Source organism: Zingiber officinale, chromosome 11A, assembly GCF_018446385.1.
Source record: "Zingiber officinale cultivar Zhangliang chromosome 11A, Zo_v1.1, whole genome shotgun sequence".
NCBI classification, from domain to species: domain Eukaryota; kingdom Viridiplantae; phylum Streptophyta; class Magnoliopsida; order Zingiberales; family Zingiberaceae; genus Zingiber; species Zingiber officinale.
This window is the reverse complement of record NC_056006.1, coordinates 87101753-87121712: the sequence shown is the minus strand read 5'-3', so window position 1 is coordinate 87121712 and position 19960 is coordinate 87101753. Positions and strand designations below refer to the sequence as shown.

General features: G+C 42.8%; 1 protein-coding gene across 1 annotated transcript; it reads right to left on the bottom strand.

The window, feature by feature from the left end:
• Window positions 1-12637: 12637 nt before the first annotated feature.
• Window positions 12638-13519, bottom strand: LOC122031540 (dof zinc finger protein DOF5.7-like). Its single transcript, XM_042590641.1, has one exon. The coding sequence runs from the start codon at window positions 13517-13519 to the stop codon at window positions 12638-12640; it is 882 nt and encodes a 293-aa protein (XP_042446575.1).
• Window positions 13520-19960: the final 6441 nt, after the last annotated feature.

Here is a 19960-nt window from a genome sequence, read left to right as displayed (position 1 = left end):
CTATACCTTTCTCGGCTCCAGCATTAGTTTGTTCGTGTAATTCCAATTCACAGAAAAGTTCATCTAACTTTAACTTAGAGAGATTTTTAGAAATTTTGTAGGCATCCACTATTGATGCCCACAAACTATTACGTGGAAAAACGTTTAATGCGTACCTTATTAAGTCTCTGTTTTCCATCTGATGGCCTATCGCATGAAGCCCGTTGAGGATGTCCTTGATCCTCGCGTGAAGCTGATTCGCCGTTTCACCTTCCTGCATTTTTATATTAAAAATTTTATTTAAAAGCAAGTCTCGTTTGGTTACCTTGGCGTCGCTCGTTCCCTCGTGCAGCTCGATCAACTTGTCCCACAGCTCTTTAGCGTTCTTGTGTGGACCGACTCTGTTCAGTTCTTCTCTTGTCAATCCGCACTGTAGAGTGTTGATTGCTTTATTTTCGGTTGACGCCTTCTTCTTCAAGTCAGCTGTCCAGTCTTCAGGATCCAGTATATTCCCGGAGGTATCTGCCGGAATCTTGTAGGGTCTCGTAACGCTCATCCATTGGTCGAAGTCTATTTTGAGGTAAACCTCCATGCGCTTCTTCCAGTATGGAAAGTCGTCCCCGTTGAAGAGTGGAGGTCGTACTATGCTGAATCCTTCTTATTGGGACATTCTGTGCACAGGTAAATAACCAAAAAATATCCCAAGACTTGGTCTTGGATTAGTAGTGCGGGAAGAGAAAAATAGAAAAAAAATCTAGATTCGTGTTGCACTAATTTAAGTTAACGATACACCAGTTTTAGAATTAATTGAAAGAAAAAATTCACCCCCTGTCTGATTGGTGGTTGCACCAAATCAGAGTGGTACCTGCTCTGATACCACTTGTAAGACCGTTAGATTCGATAGAGGGGGGGGGGGGTGAATATCGATTCGAAAATATCGAGTATAAACGCAGCGGAAAAGTAAAATAGACACAATAGTTTTACTTCGTTCGGAGCCTGTGACGACTCCTACTCGAAGGCCCGTGGTCCTTGACCACTTTCGTTGGGCAATCACTAGCAATTCGAAATGATGATTACAAAAGAGTCGTACAGGGAATGCTAATGAAAACTGAAAACAAATACCGACAAAAAGGGAAAAGAATGGAGCGTAGTGTCGGAGCTTTGTTGGCGTCGCACTGAACGTCGAGCAGCAAGACCAGCAGTAGAAGAGTTCTCAGCTTAATTGATTGATTCTGAAGCTCCTGCCTGGGGCTTCTTTTATATGCTGTTCCGGGCGCCTGGATTCCTTCCGGGCGCCTGGAATGTGACGTAACTGCTCAAACCGAGATGCTCCACGTGGCGACGACTTGGCTGGATAGAATTCGCCTTCCAGGCGCCCGGACCACCTTGTTCCAGAAAACTCCCTTTTCCTGCAAAACAAAGTTAGTCCGAGGCAAATATACATCCTGTAAGACAGATTGTTAGCACAGTTAAAGTTCAACAGATGGATAAAAAGAGTATGACTTAGATTCCGTCTTTCCGAGACCGGAATCTAGTCACGATCTCGACTTAGACATCCGAAATGGATCTAAGCCGGATCGACGCCTAATGTCCCCTTCCCGGGAACGCGTCCTCACAGTCACTCCCCTCCAGTGACTTACCTTACTTACCTGCCAGACGTCCGGTCAGCCCGTCGACCCGTCTGGACTTCTCGCCAGCTATCCGGTCAGCCCGTCGACCTAGCTGGACTTCTCGCCAAGCGTCCGGTCAGCCCGTCGACCCGCTTGGACTTCTCGCCAAGCGTCCGGTCAGCCCGTCGACCAGCTTGGACTTCTCGCCAGCTATCCGGTCAGCCCGTCGGCCTAGCTGGACTTATCCTGCATACTTGATCAGAGTGTTAGATAACAACGAACCTAACTTAACCTGATTTGTCATTCATCAAAACCTGAGTTAGACCGTTAGTGCTAACTGCACCAACAATAACCGCCGTGTAATCCCCAGATCATTCCAAGTGGGCGATCTTGTCTGGAAGAAAGTCAAGTCGGTCGGCGACGTCGGCAAACTGGAGGCACCGTGGGCGGGCCCCTTCAAGGTTATTGAAAAGCTCCGCTCGGGCGCATATTATTTGGAGGATGAAGACGGGCGACAGCTAGATCGACCGTGGCGTGCAAATCATCTCCAGCCTTATCGAGCTGGATGAAAGGTGCACGAATGTAACTCATTTTTGTGTATATGCTAGTAGCTCGTGTCCTTGTAATGCAGGAAACAAAATTAATTCAAAGGATGGTCAAGGGTTACGCCGATCGGCAATATCTAAGTTAGCCGTGAAGACCGTCGAGCTCCGACGTTAAATATCGAGAGACGAGCCGGCGTCTATAAATCATCCGAGCGGAAGACCGTCGAGCTCCGACGTTAAATATCGAGAGACGAGCCGGCGTCTATAAATCATCCGAGCGGAAGACCGTCGAGCTCCGACGTTAAATATCGAGAGACGAGCGGGCGTCTATAAATCATCCGAGCGGAAGACCGTCGAGCTCCGACGTTAAATATCGAGAGACGAGCCGGCGTCTATAAATCATCCGAGCGGAAGACCGTCGAGCTCCGACATTAAATATCGAGAGACGAGCCGGCGTCTATAAATCATCCGAGCGGAAGACCGTCGAGCTCCGACGTTAAATATCGAGAGACGAGCCGGCGTCTGTAAATCATCCGAGCGGAAGATAGCTGGCATCTATAAACCCACCGAGTGGGTTAAAGCATCTAATGTCCTGAGGCACGCGATTTCAATGTCGTTCGATCGTCTATACACGCTTCGAGCGGCCCAGTATCCAAAACCACTTGGCATTTGGTAAACGAGCTATGCCCGCAAAGAACGCGGTGTATTTTGCCGAGCGAGGAGATCACGACGATCACTTTGTTAAGATCCCTTATGGGGGAGCGCACGAAATAATTATGGGTGAGCGGATAAACACACATCTCGGTTATGAAAGAAGACAGCAAATATAAGGAAAACATTGCATTAAAGTTAGAGTTTTAAGCCGGGCGGCCCAATTACACAAAAAAAGAAAAAGATGATATCCTGGCGAGTGGCCGAAATACAGACAGCTACTCAATATAATCGTAAAGGTCCCTGGGAATGTTATTTAGGAGCGCCACCTGATCGCCGGCCGGAATAGCAGCAGACTCCGGAAGAAGACCCTTCGACTTTAGATAAGTGGTGGTGGCGGTCATAGCCATATCAAAGGCTGTGTACATCCGCTCGCATATCTTCTCTGAGAATTCGGGCGAGCGGATGTAGCTCTATCTTAAGGCCGCGATTTGACTCGGCTCGGCATCTTGATATTCTTTGAACGCCGCCTGGGAGCCAGTAAGAGCCTCATTCAGATTCTGAATCTTAGCCGCGTCGGCCGAGCGACCGGCCTTCTCCCGGTCGAGCTGCTCTGTCAACTCCTTTATCTTCAGCTCCAGGCCCCGAGCCTCAACGTTCTTCTTCTCCAGATCGGAGATAGCAGTATTCTTCCGAGTGGTGGCCAGAGTTATTTTTGTTTCAAGCGACTTGACTTGCCGCTCGGACTCGGCCAGGGCATGGGCCTAGTCGGCTGTCTTCTTCTCCTCGGCCGCCAGAAGAGTTTGAGCTTTCTTCAGCTCCTTTTGCAGCTCGGAATAGGAAGGGCCCTGAAGGCCGGACGGACCAAGTGCGGCCTTCAGCTGTCGTAGCTCTTCATCCACCAAGGCCAAGCGGTTGGAAACCGCAATTTCCTCCACCCATCTCTGACAAATGAAAATTATAATTATTATCGGTCGATCGGAAGGAATGCATACAAAGCTTAGAAGCATAAATTTACCCCAGTGTCCTCCCGCATGTGGCTATTGGCTAAATTTCCGAGGGGTATCAGCGCTGTGCGTGCCCGAGCATCGGCCCACATCTCAGCCAGGGGCCCTTTCAAGGTAATGGTGTGCTCGGGCGCAGATGGACGGTCGGCTTCTGGAAGCAGCTCTTCAGTCAGTAGATGAAGAGTGACCCGAATCGTGCGGCCATGACTGGGGGTCGTCCGACCGGCAGTAGGAAGGGGATCAGAAGCCGGTGTAGAAAACTGGGAATGAATGGTCGAGCGCTGGGCTGAATGGCGTGTGGGCAGAAGGGTGCTGATTGGAATAGCCTCCACTGGAGCAGTTGGCTCGTCCCAATCCGAGGGCGTCCGGTCGGACGAGATAGTTTCGGTCTCTGGCGCCTTGCCCCGAGAAGTTGCAGTGACCCGCTCGGAGGGTTGGACAGCTGAGGTAGCCGAGCGTAGGGGAGTCTCCACTCGGCGCCTCTTTTGTAAGGGCTGCTCCTCCTCCCGAGCGGAACCTTCCTCGGGGGCAGTTTGTTCTCTTGAGGGGGTGGCGCCGCTAGCCACATTTTGTTGGGAAGCTTGAGCGGCCGACTCAGCTTGAGTTCCGCTCTCTCCTTCATGGGATCCGACCGGCTGGATACCCAGTGCTTCCATCTCCTTGGCGGCCGCGGCCTCTATCGCCGCCGCCTTTCTCTTCAAAACACCGGCCATGACCGAATCCATGACGATGTCCGCTGCAGGAGAAAGAAAAGAAATCAGTTAGCAATTAAAGCAAATGCTCAAGCAAAGTCCTTACCGAAGCCGGTCGGAAGAGGAGTCCGCATAGGACTCAGCCCGAAGATGTACATCACTCCCTCGTGGAGAAGTTTGTTGATGTCAAGTCGCAGACCGGCCAGTATATTTGCAGCGTGGAGATAGTCCGGTCGGGTCTTGAACTTCTTCAACTCGGGAGTGGGGGGTAGGCTGACTTGCCATTGGGTCGGGAAGTTGGCCCGAGCGGGCATGTGGATGTAGAAAAAATAATCCTTCCAATGTTTATTGGAAGTAGGAAGCTTGTTGAAGAAAACCAAGCCGGGTCGAGCTTGGAACATGAAGGTGCCCGGCTCGGCTTGCTTAGGGTAGTAGAAATAAAAAAAGACCTCCGGTCGGAGGGGGATGTTGTGAATCTTAAACAAAACAACTACGCCGCAAAGGAGACGGAAGGTGTTGGGTACTAAACTGCCGAGCGGCACACCAAAATAATTACATACATCTATGATGAAAGGATGTACAGGAAAACGAAGACCGGCGGTAAACTGGTCTCGGAAGACACAGAAAGCTCCGCGCGGCGGCCGGTGAGGCCGGGCGGAAGGACCAGCTAAGCGAATTTCGAAATCCTCTGGGATTTCGAAATTGTCTGTCAAAATGTCGAAGTCCCGCTGTTCGAATCGGGACTGCATGGTGGTGTACCATGGGCCGAGCGACTGATCTTCGGGATTGGAAGAACTAGCCATGGGCCGATCGGAAGGAGTCAAAAGGCAAGAAGGCAGAAGAAAAACACCAGAAAACGAAAGGAAGTTTCAAGGATCGAAACCGAGGAAGAAATGCGGAGGAAACACCGGGAAGGAGGGAGGAAAGATATAAAACCTTGCTGCGAGGAAAGGGATCAAGGGAAAAGCGTCGGAGAGCGTCGGAGAGCAGAAACAGGATCGCCGGAGCTCTAAAGCGCAGGGGGCAGTGGTCGAGATCGCGGAGGCGAGTGAGGGGATAGAAGAGAACGAAGAATTTATAGGGTGAAGGCCGGGCGACCTCCACCGTTGGATCCAGGTCACGGGAATCCAAGCATGCATCGAGCCGTCTATTTCGAATCACGTCGATCACATCAAAACACCATGCCACCCCGTCGTACGCCGATGGCATTGCTCCACGTGGCATTCAATCATTCGGAGCATTTAATGAAAGCATGCTCGACCTTAATGTCGAAGATTGGCGCAGAACACAAGGAGATCCGGTGAACGCCATTGTGGATTCGCTCAAGGCTACCTCTATGGTCGGCCGAGCGGGAGATACAAGCACGGAGGAACCGCTCGGCTAGATTCTTAGTCCAGTCAGTCGGACTGTTCGCCTCCTTCGACTAGACTTGAAGGGAAGGCAAGTGATCCGGTAGTAGGAACGGAGGACCCCACCCTGTGGAGTCAACGCCACGTAGAAGTCACAGTGGCAGTTGTCCATCCGGAGAGGGCCGAGTCCGACCGGACGACAGGGCCGGGTCCGACCGGGCGGCAGGTCGACCGTCCGGTGGAATCGAACGTCCCGATTGGACGATAGTCGGCTGATGGTTAAAAGGCACCCTGTCGAAATCAGGGTTCCGGCGCTCAGTGGAAAAGGTCGTGGTGCCGAGCGGACCTCATGCTCGGCCAAATCCATAAGGTAACACTGCTAATAGTCTCCACAAAGTATATGATGGAAAATCTCCCCAAGTAAACCACCACATATGTCCGGCCGGATGTTGAGGTTGCTGTCCGTCCGGACGCCAGATCTGGAGCCATGGGGAAAAGGACAGGGGACGTCTTTTTCTGACAGTAGGTATGTTTCACGTGTAGGCCATGCTCCAAATCCTGTGACAAGGGATTTCGCTGTCCCATCGAGGACATGCCGAGACTGTAGCAGTATGGGTTAGGGAAGCTCACTGACAAGTCCTTACTGGGGTATAGGCCATGGACACGTGTACACCTCGGCAGGTGTACACTCACTTCTTCGCTGCCCTATATAAAGACCCTCATGCTTCGCCGGAGGTATGCATTCTACGCGTTTTGAAGCCACTATTTATTCCTTGAGCTTCGCCTGACTTGAGCGTCGGAGGGTCGCCGCCGGGAACCCCTTCCCGGCCCGACTTCTGTGCAGGTTCGCCGTAGCTTCGTGCCGCCGTCCGAAGATCCACGATAGCAGCCAGGAAGCGCCACGTGCCCAGCGTCCGTTGATTCAGCGTTCGGACAGGATCAATTGTGATTTGTGAATATTGATAATTTATGCTAAATTAATTTTATTTTTTTAAAGAATTGTGTTGATGAATGATGCTAAATAATTTAATTGTGTTATTATTAAATTGTTCACATTAAGTTTAGTAAAATAATACTCTATGTTGATAAATTTTTCCCATATATTATAATTCGTAGAAAATGTTGAAATATTTTGCAAAGAGGCATAGGAGTTTAATTGAATCATCTAGTATTCTCGATGAAGAGTCTACTCTTGCACCACAACCACCACGACCTCCTCCGTAAATTTTATTTGAAAATATTGGAAATCTGAGTAATGAAGTAGAAATTGTTGTTGATCCTGGTTTACGAAAATTGATTGAAGAGTATGATGTTGGTGTTAGAGATCGTATTCGAAAAGAATATGTTGCTATGGGCCCTTGTCAACCTCGAGGCCATAATTTTCCAAGGAAAAAAATGAATAAAGACAATAGATGTTTCATAGAAGTTTGGTTTAAAGATCGTGATTGGTTGGAGTATAGTGTTTCAAAGGATAGAACCTTTTGTTTCTGGTGTTATATTTTTAGACCTAGTAATACAGGGTTTGGAGGAGATGATGTGTTTACAAGATTTGATTTCATAAATTGGAAAAAAGCAATTGAAAAATTCAATGAGCATGTAGGTGGAGTTGGTAGTGCACACAATGAGGCAAGATACAGTTTGAGGGTTTCAATAATCAAAGACAAAGTGTGAAGTATTCATTTTCATCGGGGAAACATGAGATTGAAGTTGCTTATCACAAACGCTTGACTGTCATTTTAAAAGTAATTCGATTTTTGTTGTTACAAGGATTGCCTTTTCGAGGACATGATGAGTCTTTGACATCATCCAATAGAGACAATTTTTTAGAATTGCTCAAATGGTATAGCTCAGAGTGTCCAAAAGTTGCGGCAGTTGTTGGAATGAATGCACCTGGAAATAATCAAATTATTGCTCCAAAAATTCAAAAGCAACTGGTGAATGCTTGTGCAGTTGAGATCACAAATGCTATTCTAGTTGATCTTGGAGATAGGTGGTTCACTTTACTACTTGATGAGGCTCATGATTGTTCAGTGAAAGAGCAAATGATAGTTGTTATTAGATATGTGAATAAACATGGAGAGGTGATTGAACGATTTATGGTTGTAGTTCATGTGGCAACAACTACAGCTACTTGTTTGAAGGAGGCAATCGACTCTTTATTTGCTAAGTATGGTTTGTCAGTGGCGAGATTGAGGGGTCAATGATATGATGGTGCTTCAAATATGTTTGGAGAATTTAATGGCTTAAAGTCACTGATAATGAAAGAAAATCCGTATGCATTATATGTTCATTGTTCTACTCATCAACTCCAGCTAGTGGTTGTAGCTATTGCTCAAGCAAATATATATGTTTGTGATTTCATGTGGATTGTTGGTTCGGTTGTGAACACATCTGCATCATCTTGCAAAAGGGCCGACAAACTTCGACAACTTGAACATGATAGAAAAGTTAACCTTCTTGAAAGAGGAGAGATTAGTTCTGGTAGAGAACTAAACCAAGAAACTAGTTTAGCTAGACCTGGAGATACATGATGGGAGTCTCATCATTCAACTTTATGTTATATTGAACAAATGTGATCATCTTTTATAGAGGTTCTTCAAAATTTGATTGATGATGGTGATCGTTCTTCTAAGAGTTTAAGTAGAAATTTGGTTGAAAGAATAGAGAGGTAAGAATTTATGTTTATTCTACTATTGATGAAACATATATTGGTAATCACAAATCATTTGTCAACCATTATACAAGAGAAAGATCAAAATATTGTGAATGTGATGCGTTTGTCCAATAATGGAAAGACAAATTGCAAAAGTTGAGAGATTCTGGATGGGATGTTTTACTTGGGGATGTGAAGAAGTTTTGTAACATTCATTCTATTGAAATAATTAATATGATAGATAACATCAACAACCGTAGTCGTTTGAAGAAAGATGGAAAAATGTTAATTTTTATCACTACTATCATGTTGAATTCTTTTGTGAGGTAACTTTATAATTCTTTTTTTATTTAATTATCGTTAATTAAATTCTTTTAAACAGTAACATCTTTATTAATTTTTACTTTTGTTGTTTGATTTTTAAATTGCAGGTTATCAATATTATTCTACATAAGATGGATAATCATTTCTCTGAAATAACTACAGATTTGTTGATTTATATGGCATGCCTTGATCCTAGGAACTCATTCTCTAGATTTGATGTATAAAAGTTAGTGCATCTGACTCATTTTTATAAGGATGGTTTTTCTTGGAATGAGCGTATATTAGTTGAACAAGAGCTTGAAACATATATTGATGATGTCAGATTAGATGAACGGTTTGAAGGCATTTCAGATTTGGGAGCTCTTGCAAAGAAAATAGTTGAAACAATGAAGAACCGTGTGTTTCCTTTGGTTTATCGGATGATTGAGCTAGCCTTACTTCTTCCAGTTGCTACTGCAATCGTTGAAAGAGTTTTTTCGGCAATGAATATTGTTAAAATAGATTTGCGAAACAGGATTGAAGATGAATGGATGAATGACAGTTTGGTAGTTTATATTGAAAAAGATGCTTTTAAAAATGTAATTGTCATGTATTCGTTAATAGACTACTTTAATATTATTGTACTAGTTTTTTTATAATATTGTACATTTTTTCCTGTATGTCAAGTTATTTAAAAAATATTTTTTAATTACATAGAATTTATTAACTATTCAAAAAAAAAAATTCGCCGCGCTCGGATCATGATCGCCCCTCTATGCTTGAATTTCTGGATCCACCACTGCTTATAATCTTCAAGATCTTGCACCACTAGACGTTATGTTAAATCTACTGTTTGCCTCTATAAATCCTTAATCTCGTCCTGGGTACTACGACCACTATCCGAGACTTACTTCGTTAAAACCTGCCTTGTACGATCACAATCATGACAATCTTCTATTGGATCTTATGCTCAACTTCCTCAGCCCCCAGGGCGTAGCGCAGACGGTGAGCGCATGGTATCTCTGGCATAATAGCCAGGGGTCGATTCTCAGGAACTGACAACCTGAGGTTTACCCCGCCATGCGTCTATGACCTATGTACCTGCATGAACCTCTCTTCATATCCGTGGGACCGGCACTAGGGGGGCCGCTAAGGTAGCGGATCTACCTTTATGCTCAACTTCCTCAATTGGAATGCTCCTGGACTGCCCGCTGCGAGCCCTTCTCAATTTATCCTGGTGGTCGATGGAAAACTTCTGTGGGGTCGAACCGATCACCCCATGCTCGACATTACCCAGCCTGATTAATCATTTTTTATGCTCAACTTTCTCAATTGGAATCTGCTAGCTCTGATATCAACTAACGCTAAGTAGGATAACGATTATCCTACGAACTGACGAGAAGATGAGAACTGAGATGGCAAGAAACAAAAATCGTTGTCCTGTATATATATATATATATTTTTAAAAATTATTTAATAAGGGAAGATAATTATTAAAAACATCTAAAATTTCATAAATACATTAAACACTTTTAAAAAATATAAAAAATTATTATGCTGCTGCATATATCCCGCATAATTAAATTGTTACATTGCCACTATTTAGATCCAGAACCAATTGCTTGCTTTTATTGACTTTTGTCAAAATGTAAAGTGAACCAAGACCAAAAAAATATCTAAACTAAACTTAAAATCTGCAGTCTTTTTTTTCTGTTGAACTGCAATCATCACTGCGCAGGAAAAGAAAAACTCCCAAACAGAGAGTGCTGTTGAACTGACACTTCTAAAATGTCAAACTCTTGAACAAGTAAGTCTCAAGTTCACTGATTTAATTTGTTTACAATTTTGGAGCTACATTATTTATTTATTTTACATAAAACTATACGTGCTCTGCTGGTTCTACGAGGACTCGTAAGTATAATCGAGATTATCGTATGATAAATTTATAAAATATTAGTCTCTCATTATTAATTTTAATTTCTTAATTTACTCGCTCCTAAGAGGCCGTGGATTTCACATTTGCTGGTTCTAAGATGAATAGATATTTTTTTTTTCTCACAAATGAGATTTTTAATTTTGAAAATACTTGTACTAGTGTATTTTATTTATTTGCCGTAGGGGTGTCAAAAATAAATTTAATCAAATAATTCAATTTGAATCGATCCGAAAAAAATCAGATTCGGATTAAGTATTTTTAGATTCAGGTTGGATTCGGATTCAAGCATTATCGAATTAAAAATTTTCGAATTAAAATTTTTTGAATTAGATTGGGTTGGTTTCATATTGACTCGGGTTAATCTAAATATAAAGTTTAGTAGATTTTTTTAAAAGTTAAATCAAATTTTATTTAAAAAATTAAGATATTTTTATAATTATTAATATCAATGTTAGTATGATAATAATAAAATATTGAGATAAAAATAAAAAATTATTAGAAAAATTACTAAAGTATTGATTTTTTGGATTATTCGGACCGGGTTGATTGAGTTCGGATTTAACGTGTCAGATTGAATTGGGTTTTTTAAAAAAATTAATTCCATATGAATCCAATCTAATTCATTAGAATTGACACCCATTGTACAAATTTTTTGTAATTACTATGCAAGTGTTTTTTTTTTAAATTATAGTGCATGTAATTATTGCATTTATTATTTATAATAATTACATGCTAAAAAAATAATGGTGCATTCCTTAAATTATATATAACAAAGGCCTTCATTAAATTATAATAAGTATTCTGATTTAGTCATAATAAATGTTTTCATTATTTTCATTTATATATATATATATATATATATATATATATATATATATATATATATATATATATATATATATATATATATATATATATATATATCCTGCGCACAGGATATCAGTTTTTTTTTTTAATTTTTGAATTAAAAAAATAATTAAAAAATTAATATTTCTTTATATATAATTTTTTAATCCATAAATATATCCCTTAAACACATTACAATACTACATAAATACTTAAATTTATTTCATTTTAAATTTTTTTTACTAAATACTATAACCCAATTGGAAAATCTAAAGCTTAGAGATAAAATCTTAAAAAAAAAAATAACTTACAAATTATAACCCAATTGAAAAACATGAATCCTAGAAATAAAATTTTAAAAAATATTTTAATTATTTTTTTAATTCAAAAATTAAAAAATAAAAATAAAAAAGAAAAAAAAGACTGTTATCTTGCACGACGTGTAATATATATATATATATATATATATATATATATATATATATATATATATATATATATATATATATATATATATATAATTTTTAGGATTCATGCTTTCCAATTGAGTTATAATTTGGTTTAGATTTTCCAATTGAGTTATAGTATTTAGTAAAATAAAAATTAAAAATGAAATAAATTTAAGTATTTATGGAGTATTGTAATGTATTTAGGGGATATATTCATGGATTAAAGATTTATATATAAAAAAATATTGATTTTTTTATTTTTTTAAATTCAAAAATTAAAAAAAATAAAACAGAAAAAAAAGGCTGATATCTTTGTTTATTTTTTAAATAAATATTATTTTGTAGTTCGTGTATAATTATTTTAAAATTATCTTCATCAAATCATCAATTGAATAAATTAATCAAACACTCATCGCTTGTCATTATTACAATTTGCAAATAACTTGAATGTCATGCATGGAGGAGAAACAAATATGTTTTTGTAAGATTGGAAGTATTTGATATATATATTTGCTAAAATTGTTGTTACAATTTTAAATTTTATTATAGATTTAACAATTAATTGAAATTATAAAAATGGAGATGTAAAACTATACCTGCATTATTTTAATTGGCTCTTAAGGTAGCGTGCCAAATTGCGGCATGTCGAGGCTCCATGCCGGCCACGGACTTCCACTCCAAATTCCGGTGTTGCTGTCGTCGCCGTTGTTGATGGCCATTGGCATAGCGGCGGCGTAGGCCGATGTGGCGTCCCCGGCGGTAACGGGCACGCGCGCGCCATAATTAGAAGGTTCCATGAGCCACGCCGGAGTTCCGGAACCGCCACAGGTCTTGGCGGCAGCCGAAGTACTGTTCCCGAGCTCCAATATCTCGTCGTCGAGGGACGATATGGCGCCTAACGTCGGAGTCGCGAGCGCCGATGACGGCGTCGCGTCGTTGAAAAACATGGCGAGCCTCTGTCTCTGCAGCCGCCAATGGAGGTCTTGGTTAATCGAGCTCAAGGACTCGATCGACGCGGCGATGCTGCTGCTCGCGATCGCATGGATGCCGCGGCCGACGCGCGAAGAAGAAGAAGCGGAGAAACCGCCCTCGCCGCCGTAGACGCTGATGGCGGAGGACGTCGGATAGTGACTAAATCCCAAAACAGGGGCGCCGCCGTGCGGCGAGTTGTCCGGCGGCCTGGAGAAGGGCAGAGAGGAGAAAAAATCGAGGCCCGCGGAGGCTCCGCAGGGGTAGATCCGGGACGGTGTGGCGGAGGAGGCAGAGGACGACCTGGAAGAGCGCTTGTTCTTGCGGCAGCCGCCGCCGACAGGGACGTTGCGGAGGGCGCCGCCCTTGGTCCAGTAGCGGCGGCAGGCCTTGCAGTAGTGTCGCGGCTGGGAGAGGCTGTAGTTGTTGTAGTAGCAGAACTTGGTGTTGGAGGAGTCGCAGCGGGGGCACTTGATGCCTTGCTCCGGCGGAAGGGTGCCACCGCCGGGATCAGAGGAGTCGTCGGCCATCACCGGATAATATCTAATTAGGGATATATGGAGACGGAGGAGCTAGCGATCCAGTAGCGGATGGAGAGGGCCGGGGGAAGAAGTTAATATATAACGTCGATCGTGTTGGATTTCCTGCGGCGGAGGGAAGGAGAAGAGGTTGATGGCGTGCATGCTCATAGGTTTCATGCATGGGATGGGGATGGACAGGTAACAAAAGCTGCCTACCAACGGTTTGATCGAAGCCTGTGAGCGTCATCAAGTGGTGGGAGTGCCCCTGGCAGGCCATGCAATCGTCTCTTATAAACGTTGAGTTTTGATTATATTAATAACATGATCATGAAGGGAATATTAAATATATAATGTATAAGAAAAATGATTTAATTTGTATGATCATCCTGTATGGAAAGGACTTTTGTTTAGATTTTTTTTTTTTTCTGAGAGAGAGATTTTTATACAGAATATAATATCTTGTTAGAAATGATCACTAGTTCACAACGGACGCAGTCTGCATCAATCGTATCGTATGTACTAGAAGGCATGCAGTAGCCATGAAGCAGCAGATGAAGGAAATTAACAATCGTCGTCTTCTTTGATTAATTAATGCGTTTGATTGCAACTTCTATGTCTGGATTGGTTATGCGTATGCTTAGATATTTGAGGACCCATGATATGGAGGGGCATAAATGAGTGCAAAGATGCCTCACGAGGTTATCTGGAACGGTTAGTACATAGAAACTTACCACTTGAGAACGTCGGTTTGAATCGCGGGATAATCAGAACGTAATTTCTTGATCTCTGTGCACCTCTTCCCACTGTGCACTAATTTCTCCAGTTACCGTGATTTACCTTCCTCGTGAAGACCTTGGACGTGGTGCGGCAGGAGCGCTGAGAGCGAACGATATCGTCTTTTTGCAACATTTGCCACATAAATGAGTGCAAAGACGAAGGTACAAGTTACGGTTGGGTGCAGCTACGTGAGGATAGAGGAGGAGGTGTAGACGAGATTGAGGTTGGGGGTAGCAGAGACGACAGAGAAAGCTTAGCCCGTGAGCGAGCTCGCTGGATCAGTGACCGGAATCCCGTGAACCTGCTAATCAATTAATTCAAATTAATAGACGAGAAACGTCTATTGATTAAGTTTTGTTATGTATACCTTCTTCCTTGTCTGCCTTGTTGGTCCAACAACCAGTCACCTGCCGTGTCTCGTGCTGCCTTCCTCCTCCATCCATCGTTCCGCTGCTTCCCACCAATCAAGCCCGTTGTCGTCACGCTTCTCTGTAGCGATGGCAGAGAGTGTTCGGACAATCGGTCAAAAATTTGTAAATTAGCTGAATTAAAATTATACTAAATTAAATTTAATTTATCTGAATAGATAATTTTAGACTATTGGCGGGGTTAATTTGTATCAAGTGTTGAGTGTAAATTATAAAGTGATAGAGTGGCTGGGTGGCAGAGTACAAAGCGATCGAGTGACAAAGCGGTCAAGCAAGTAGGGCGAATAGAGCAGACGAGTAGCAGAGCAGTTGAGCATGCAAAGCAGTTGAAAATTCGAGCCGACGAACGAACTAACGAACAAGCGGACAAGCGATTGAGCGACTGAGCGAGCAGAGTGGTCGTGCAGCAAAATAGATGAGCAACTGAGCGGTTGAGCGATAAAGTGGACCGAGGTCTGTGATAGACATAATTTTCTTGATATAGATTTGCCCAACCACCGGCTGTACTTCGAGGTTTTCACGGGTCGTCTGTTTCCCAGGATACAACGACTAATCGAGATTCCCACTAAACACTGATGGTTACGGTGAACTGAGAGGTATCCGACTACTATCACGAGTACACCGCCGAGCAAGAGATGCACGACAGAGAAGAGAAGGGGGAACGTAGGTGAAGAGGTTCAGCTTTTTGTGTGCTTTGTCTGTGATCGCATCCTTTTTATATACGAGCTTAGCCTAATAGACAACGTTTAATGATCATTACTTACCGAGCTGTAAAATACCAACACTTCAATTTAATTCATCCGTTACACACTTAAATAAGTACCAAAATAATTTATGTGGTATAACATTGATTTATTCGCTTAGGCAAATTTTTATACCGACATGTTCAGCATTCTATGCACGCAAGTCATGCTCGCACACAAGTCAACTTTGTTTAGTATAATCCGGACCCTAGATTTGCATCTCCCCTGCACACCTACACGTGAGAGAGATTTTTCTCATGTATTTGTTCACATAATCAATACATATAAATCAATATAAATAATCAATAGAAAAATGATATACTCAAGAAAAAAAACTTAATGGATTTTTCTCATGTATTTTCCTTGAGTTTTTTTCCTTGAGCATATCATTGCTCTAATCAATATTAGACTAAAGTCTTATTTACAATGGACTTTATTTTCTTTCCACCTCTTCTCCATTCACATATATATCCAATCAATAGTATAAAAAGAACGAATTTCAGATTTATTAGAATATATTTTGTGTGTTTTTGTTCTTGCAACTTTGATATGGGTTATCCTATATGATCCTGCCCGGAAGCGGTGAAAATAGTTGGCTGGGTATGTGGCTCTTCAATTGACCGTATGAAGACTCTGCTTCGGTCTATAAAATCAAGAACGTCAGTACCGGGCTAGGGAACGGGTCCCCAGCGTTAACTCTTTAACGCTCAAGTCAATCACTGGAATAGTAGAAAGATGGCAAATAACTGTAGCAGCAACAAGAGCATAAATACAAATAACGCATACCTCTATCGATGTATGGAGCCCCTTTATATAGTACTAGCGGACATGCATGCTTCTCAATGCGTATATGTATGTTGATCATGTCCGAAAATCACGAAGAAGGTTGGCTAGGGATGTGTCTCCTCGATTGACCGCACGAAGATCTGCTCTGATCTACAACACAAGAGACATCAGTGTTGGGCCAGGGAAGGGGTCTCCGACATTGGTCCTCTGATACTCAAGTCAGTCACCGGAACAGCAGAAGAAGGTGGAGCAATATAGTAGCAGTGAAAATACAAGCGTGAATAATGAATAGCACATATCTTCGCCGGTAGATGGGTCCCCTTTTATATATTACTACAGTAGGTGGCGTGCATGCTCCCTAAGGCACGGGCTCACTTTCCTAACGTCCTATGAAAAGACATATCAGGAAAGTGTCTCTTACACTATACCTTAACAGAGCATGCAAATCCTTGACAAGATAGTAGAAGATTTCGTCGTACTATTTGCCTGTTGACCATGCATTGTTACCGGACATGAGCTCCGGTCAACCTGACACTCGCTTAATCAATTGTGAGCATCTAATGTTCTGGTTGTACTGATTCCATTCAGGCGAGCAATCTTCCCTATAAACCTGCTGACCGATAGGACACTTCTAGACCGATCGGTAGTTGGCATCTAATACCTCTCGACCCACTTTTGGTGAACTCGTTGGTCCTCTGGCTTTGACTTCCCTAACTTTGACCTCCACGTCTACGACTGTTTTAGCCCTTGACTCATGCTCGATGGGCCCCCCTTTATCTCTGCATTATAAGCCTTCCCCTCAAGTCTAGTCGAAGGAAGCTGTAAGTCCGACTGACTAGACGAGCAGTGTCTTCAGTGACGCCCCCGTAATTGGACATTCTCTATTATAAGGCTGCTGATCTACTCACATGATCTTCATAGTCTCTGTTCTACTTTACCTTGCTTACTTGAGTTTAGAGCTACCGCTCGGCTTTCAATTACTGACCTGCGTTTAGACCCATCGCTCGGCTTTCAATTATTGATATGGATTTAGAGCTGTCGCTCAACTATCCCGAATGTTAACAATGTCTCTGCTCGACCGCTTCTCAATCAAGGATCCTTGCCGGTCGGGATGATTGTCAATGACACTTATTGAATTTTCCACTTCTTGCCACTTCCTCGGACGAATGCTTTTTAATGCTTGCTTACATCATTCCCTTTTCTAGAAGACTGTGCAAATCTTTGGTAATTATTGCCGAGCCCGCTGCCCATACCTTTTAATTAAACCTCATTAATGCACCCTTGTCGCCAACCGCCATGTGTCTCGATCTCTGTCGTCGCACGCTTGATGTGATAGGCGGATATCTGCAATTGATCTGACAAACACCGTTTCGAATTTCATGGCCAGATCTCGACTTCGTTATCTGTAACCTTCGATCCGATGGCTCGAAGCGACTGCCCACTGGGTTTATAAGCCCTTACTCATCGTCATTCCCCTACTTCATCGCCTTTCTCCTTCACGTACATGCTTTGTCGCTTCCTTTCTTCCTCTTCATCGCCGACAATATTGTTGGTGCGGTTTGCACTAACGATTTAACCCAGGTTTTGATGAATGACAAATCAGGTTAAGTTAGCTTGTTGTTGTCTAAACACTCTGATCGAGTGTGAAGGAAAAGTCCAGACAGGTCGACGGGCTGATCAGATGTCTGGCACGAAGCCTAGCTAGGTCGACGGGCTGACCGGATAGCTGGCGAGAAATCCAAGTGGGTCGACGGGCTGACCGGACGCTTGGCGAGAAGTCTAGCTAGGTCGACGGGCTGACCGGATAGCTGGCGAGAAGTCCAGACGGGTCGAAGGGCTGACCGGACGTCTGGCAGGTAAGTAAGGTAAGTCACTGGAGGGGAGTGACTGCGAGGACGCGTTCCCGGGAAGGGAACATTAGGCGTCGATCCGGCTTAGATCCATTTCGGATATCTAAGTCGAGATCGTGACTAGATTCCGATCTTGGAAAGACGGAATCTATATCATACTCTGTTTTGCTAAGTCATACTTCTTATACTAAACTCATAAACTGTGCTAACACTTTATTTCGCAGGATCTATTTGTCTCGGACTAACCTTGTTTTGCAGGAAAGTTGTTCGCTGGAAAAAGGTGGTCCGGGCGCCCGGGAGGCACCCGGGCGCCCTGGAGGCAAAAATTATTCTGACCGCGCGTCGCCACTTGGAGCTCGCTGGTTGGATTTACCACGTCTCACCAAGGCGCCTGGAAGGGATCCAGGGCGCCCCGAGCTTCATATAAAAGATGGGGCGGAGGCAGAGATCAGAATCAACTCAGAACTCTAAGACTGCTTGCTCTACTGCTCTGCACTCCTGCGACGCTAACGAAGATCCGACAATACACTCTTTTCCTCGTCTTTAATTCTTGTCGGTATTTGTTTTATTTTCATTAGCATTTCTGTACTTTAAATTGTAATAATATTCGAACTGCTAGTGATTGCTCAACGAAAGTACTCAAGGAGTACGAGCCTTCGAGTAGGAGTCGTCACAGGCTCCGAACGAAGTAAAAACATTGTGTTCATCTGTCTAAGCTGTTTTATTTCCGCTGCGCTTAACTCTTTTATACTCGTTGATTTTCGAATCGATATTCACCCCCCCCTCTATCGACATTTCACGATCCAACAAGTGGTATCAGAGCAGGTACCGCTCTGATTTGGTGCAACCACCAATCAGACAGGGGGTAAAAAAAAATCTTTTTTTTTGTTTTTCTTCTTAATTCTAATATGATATTATTATTAATTTGGAATTTTTTTTTGTCGTCGCAATTAAATCTATATTGGTGCAACACTAATTTAGATACTGCTATAATCTTTTTCCGCACTGCTAATCCAAGACCAAGTCTTGGAATATTTTTTTCTTGTTTACTTGTGTGCAGGATGTCTCAACTAGAAGGATTTAGCACAGTACGTCCTCCCCTATTCAACGGGGATGACTTCTCGTACTGGAAGAAAATAATGGAGGTGTACATAAAGACAGACTACGATCAATGGTTCAGCGTTATAAAGGCGTACCGAACCCCAGTCGACAACTCCGGAAATCCACTAGACCCAGAACAGTGGACTCCGGACATGAGGAAAAAGGCATCAACAGAAAATAAGGCAATCAACACGCTACATTGCGGCCTAACACGAGAAGAGCTGAATCGCGTCGGACCACATCAGAATGCTAAAGAATTGTGGGACAAACTGATCGAGTTGCACGAAGGAACAAGCGACGCGAAGGTAACAAAAAGAGACCTACTTTTAAATAAAATATTTAATATAAAAATGCAGGAAGGGGAAACGGCAAGTCAACTACATGCAAGAATCAAGGACGTTCTCAACGGACTCCACGCGATAGGCCACCAGATGGAAAACAGAGATTTAATAAGGTACGCACTAAATGCTTTTCCTCGTAATAGCTTGTGGGCATCAATCATAGATGCCTACAAAATTTTGAAAAATTTATCTAAGTTAAAATTAGACGAGCTTTTCTGTGAGTTAGAATTACATGAACAAACTAATGCTGGAGCCGAGAAAGGTATTGCTTTATTTGCAGGCTCATCCAAAGAAAAGAAAAACAAGCCTGAATCTGAAGAAGAATCTGATCAAGATACCGAAGACGAAGAACACCTAGTAAACCTGGTAAGAAAAATGTTCACCATGAGAAAAAGAAGCTTCAGCAAGAAGGACCTTCAAAAGA

What these genes read in the sequence shown, in the direction of transcription:
- LOC122031540 (XM_042590641.1), bottom strand. Translation starts at nt 13,519, where the DNA reads ATGGCCGACGACTCCTCTGATCCCGGCGGTGGCACCCTTCCGCCGGAG.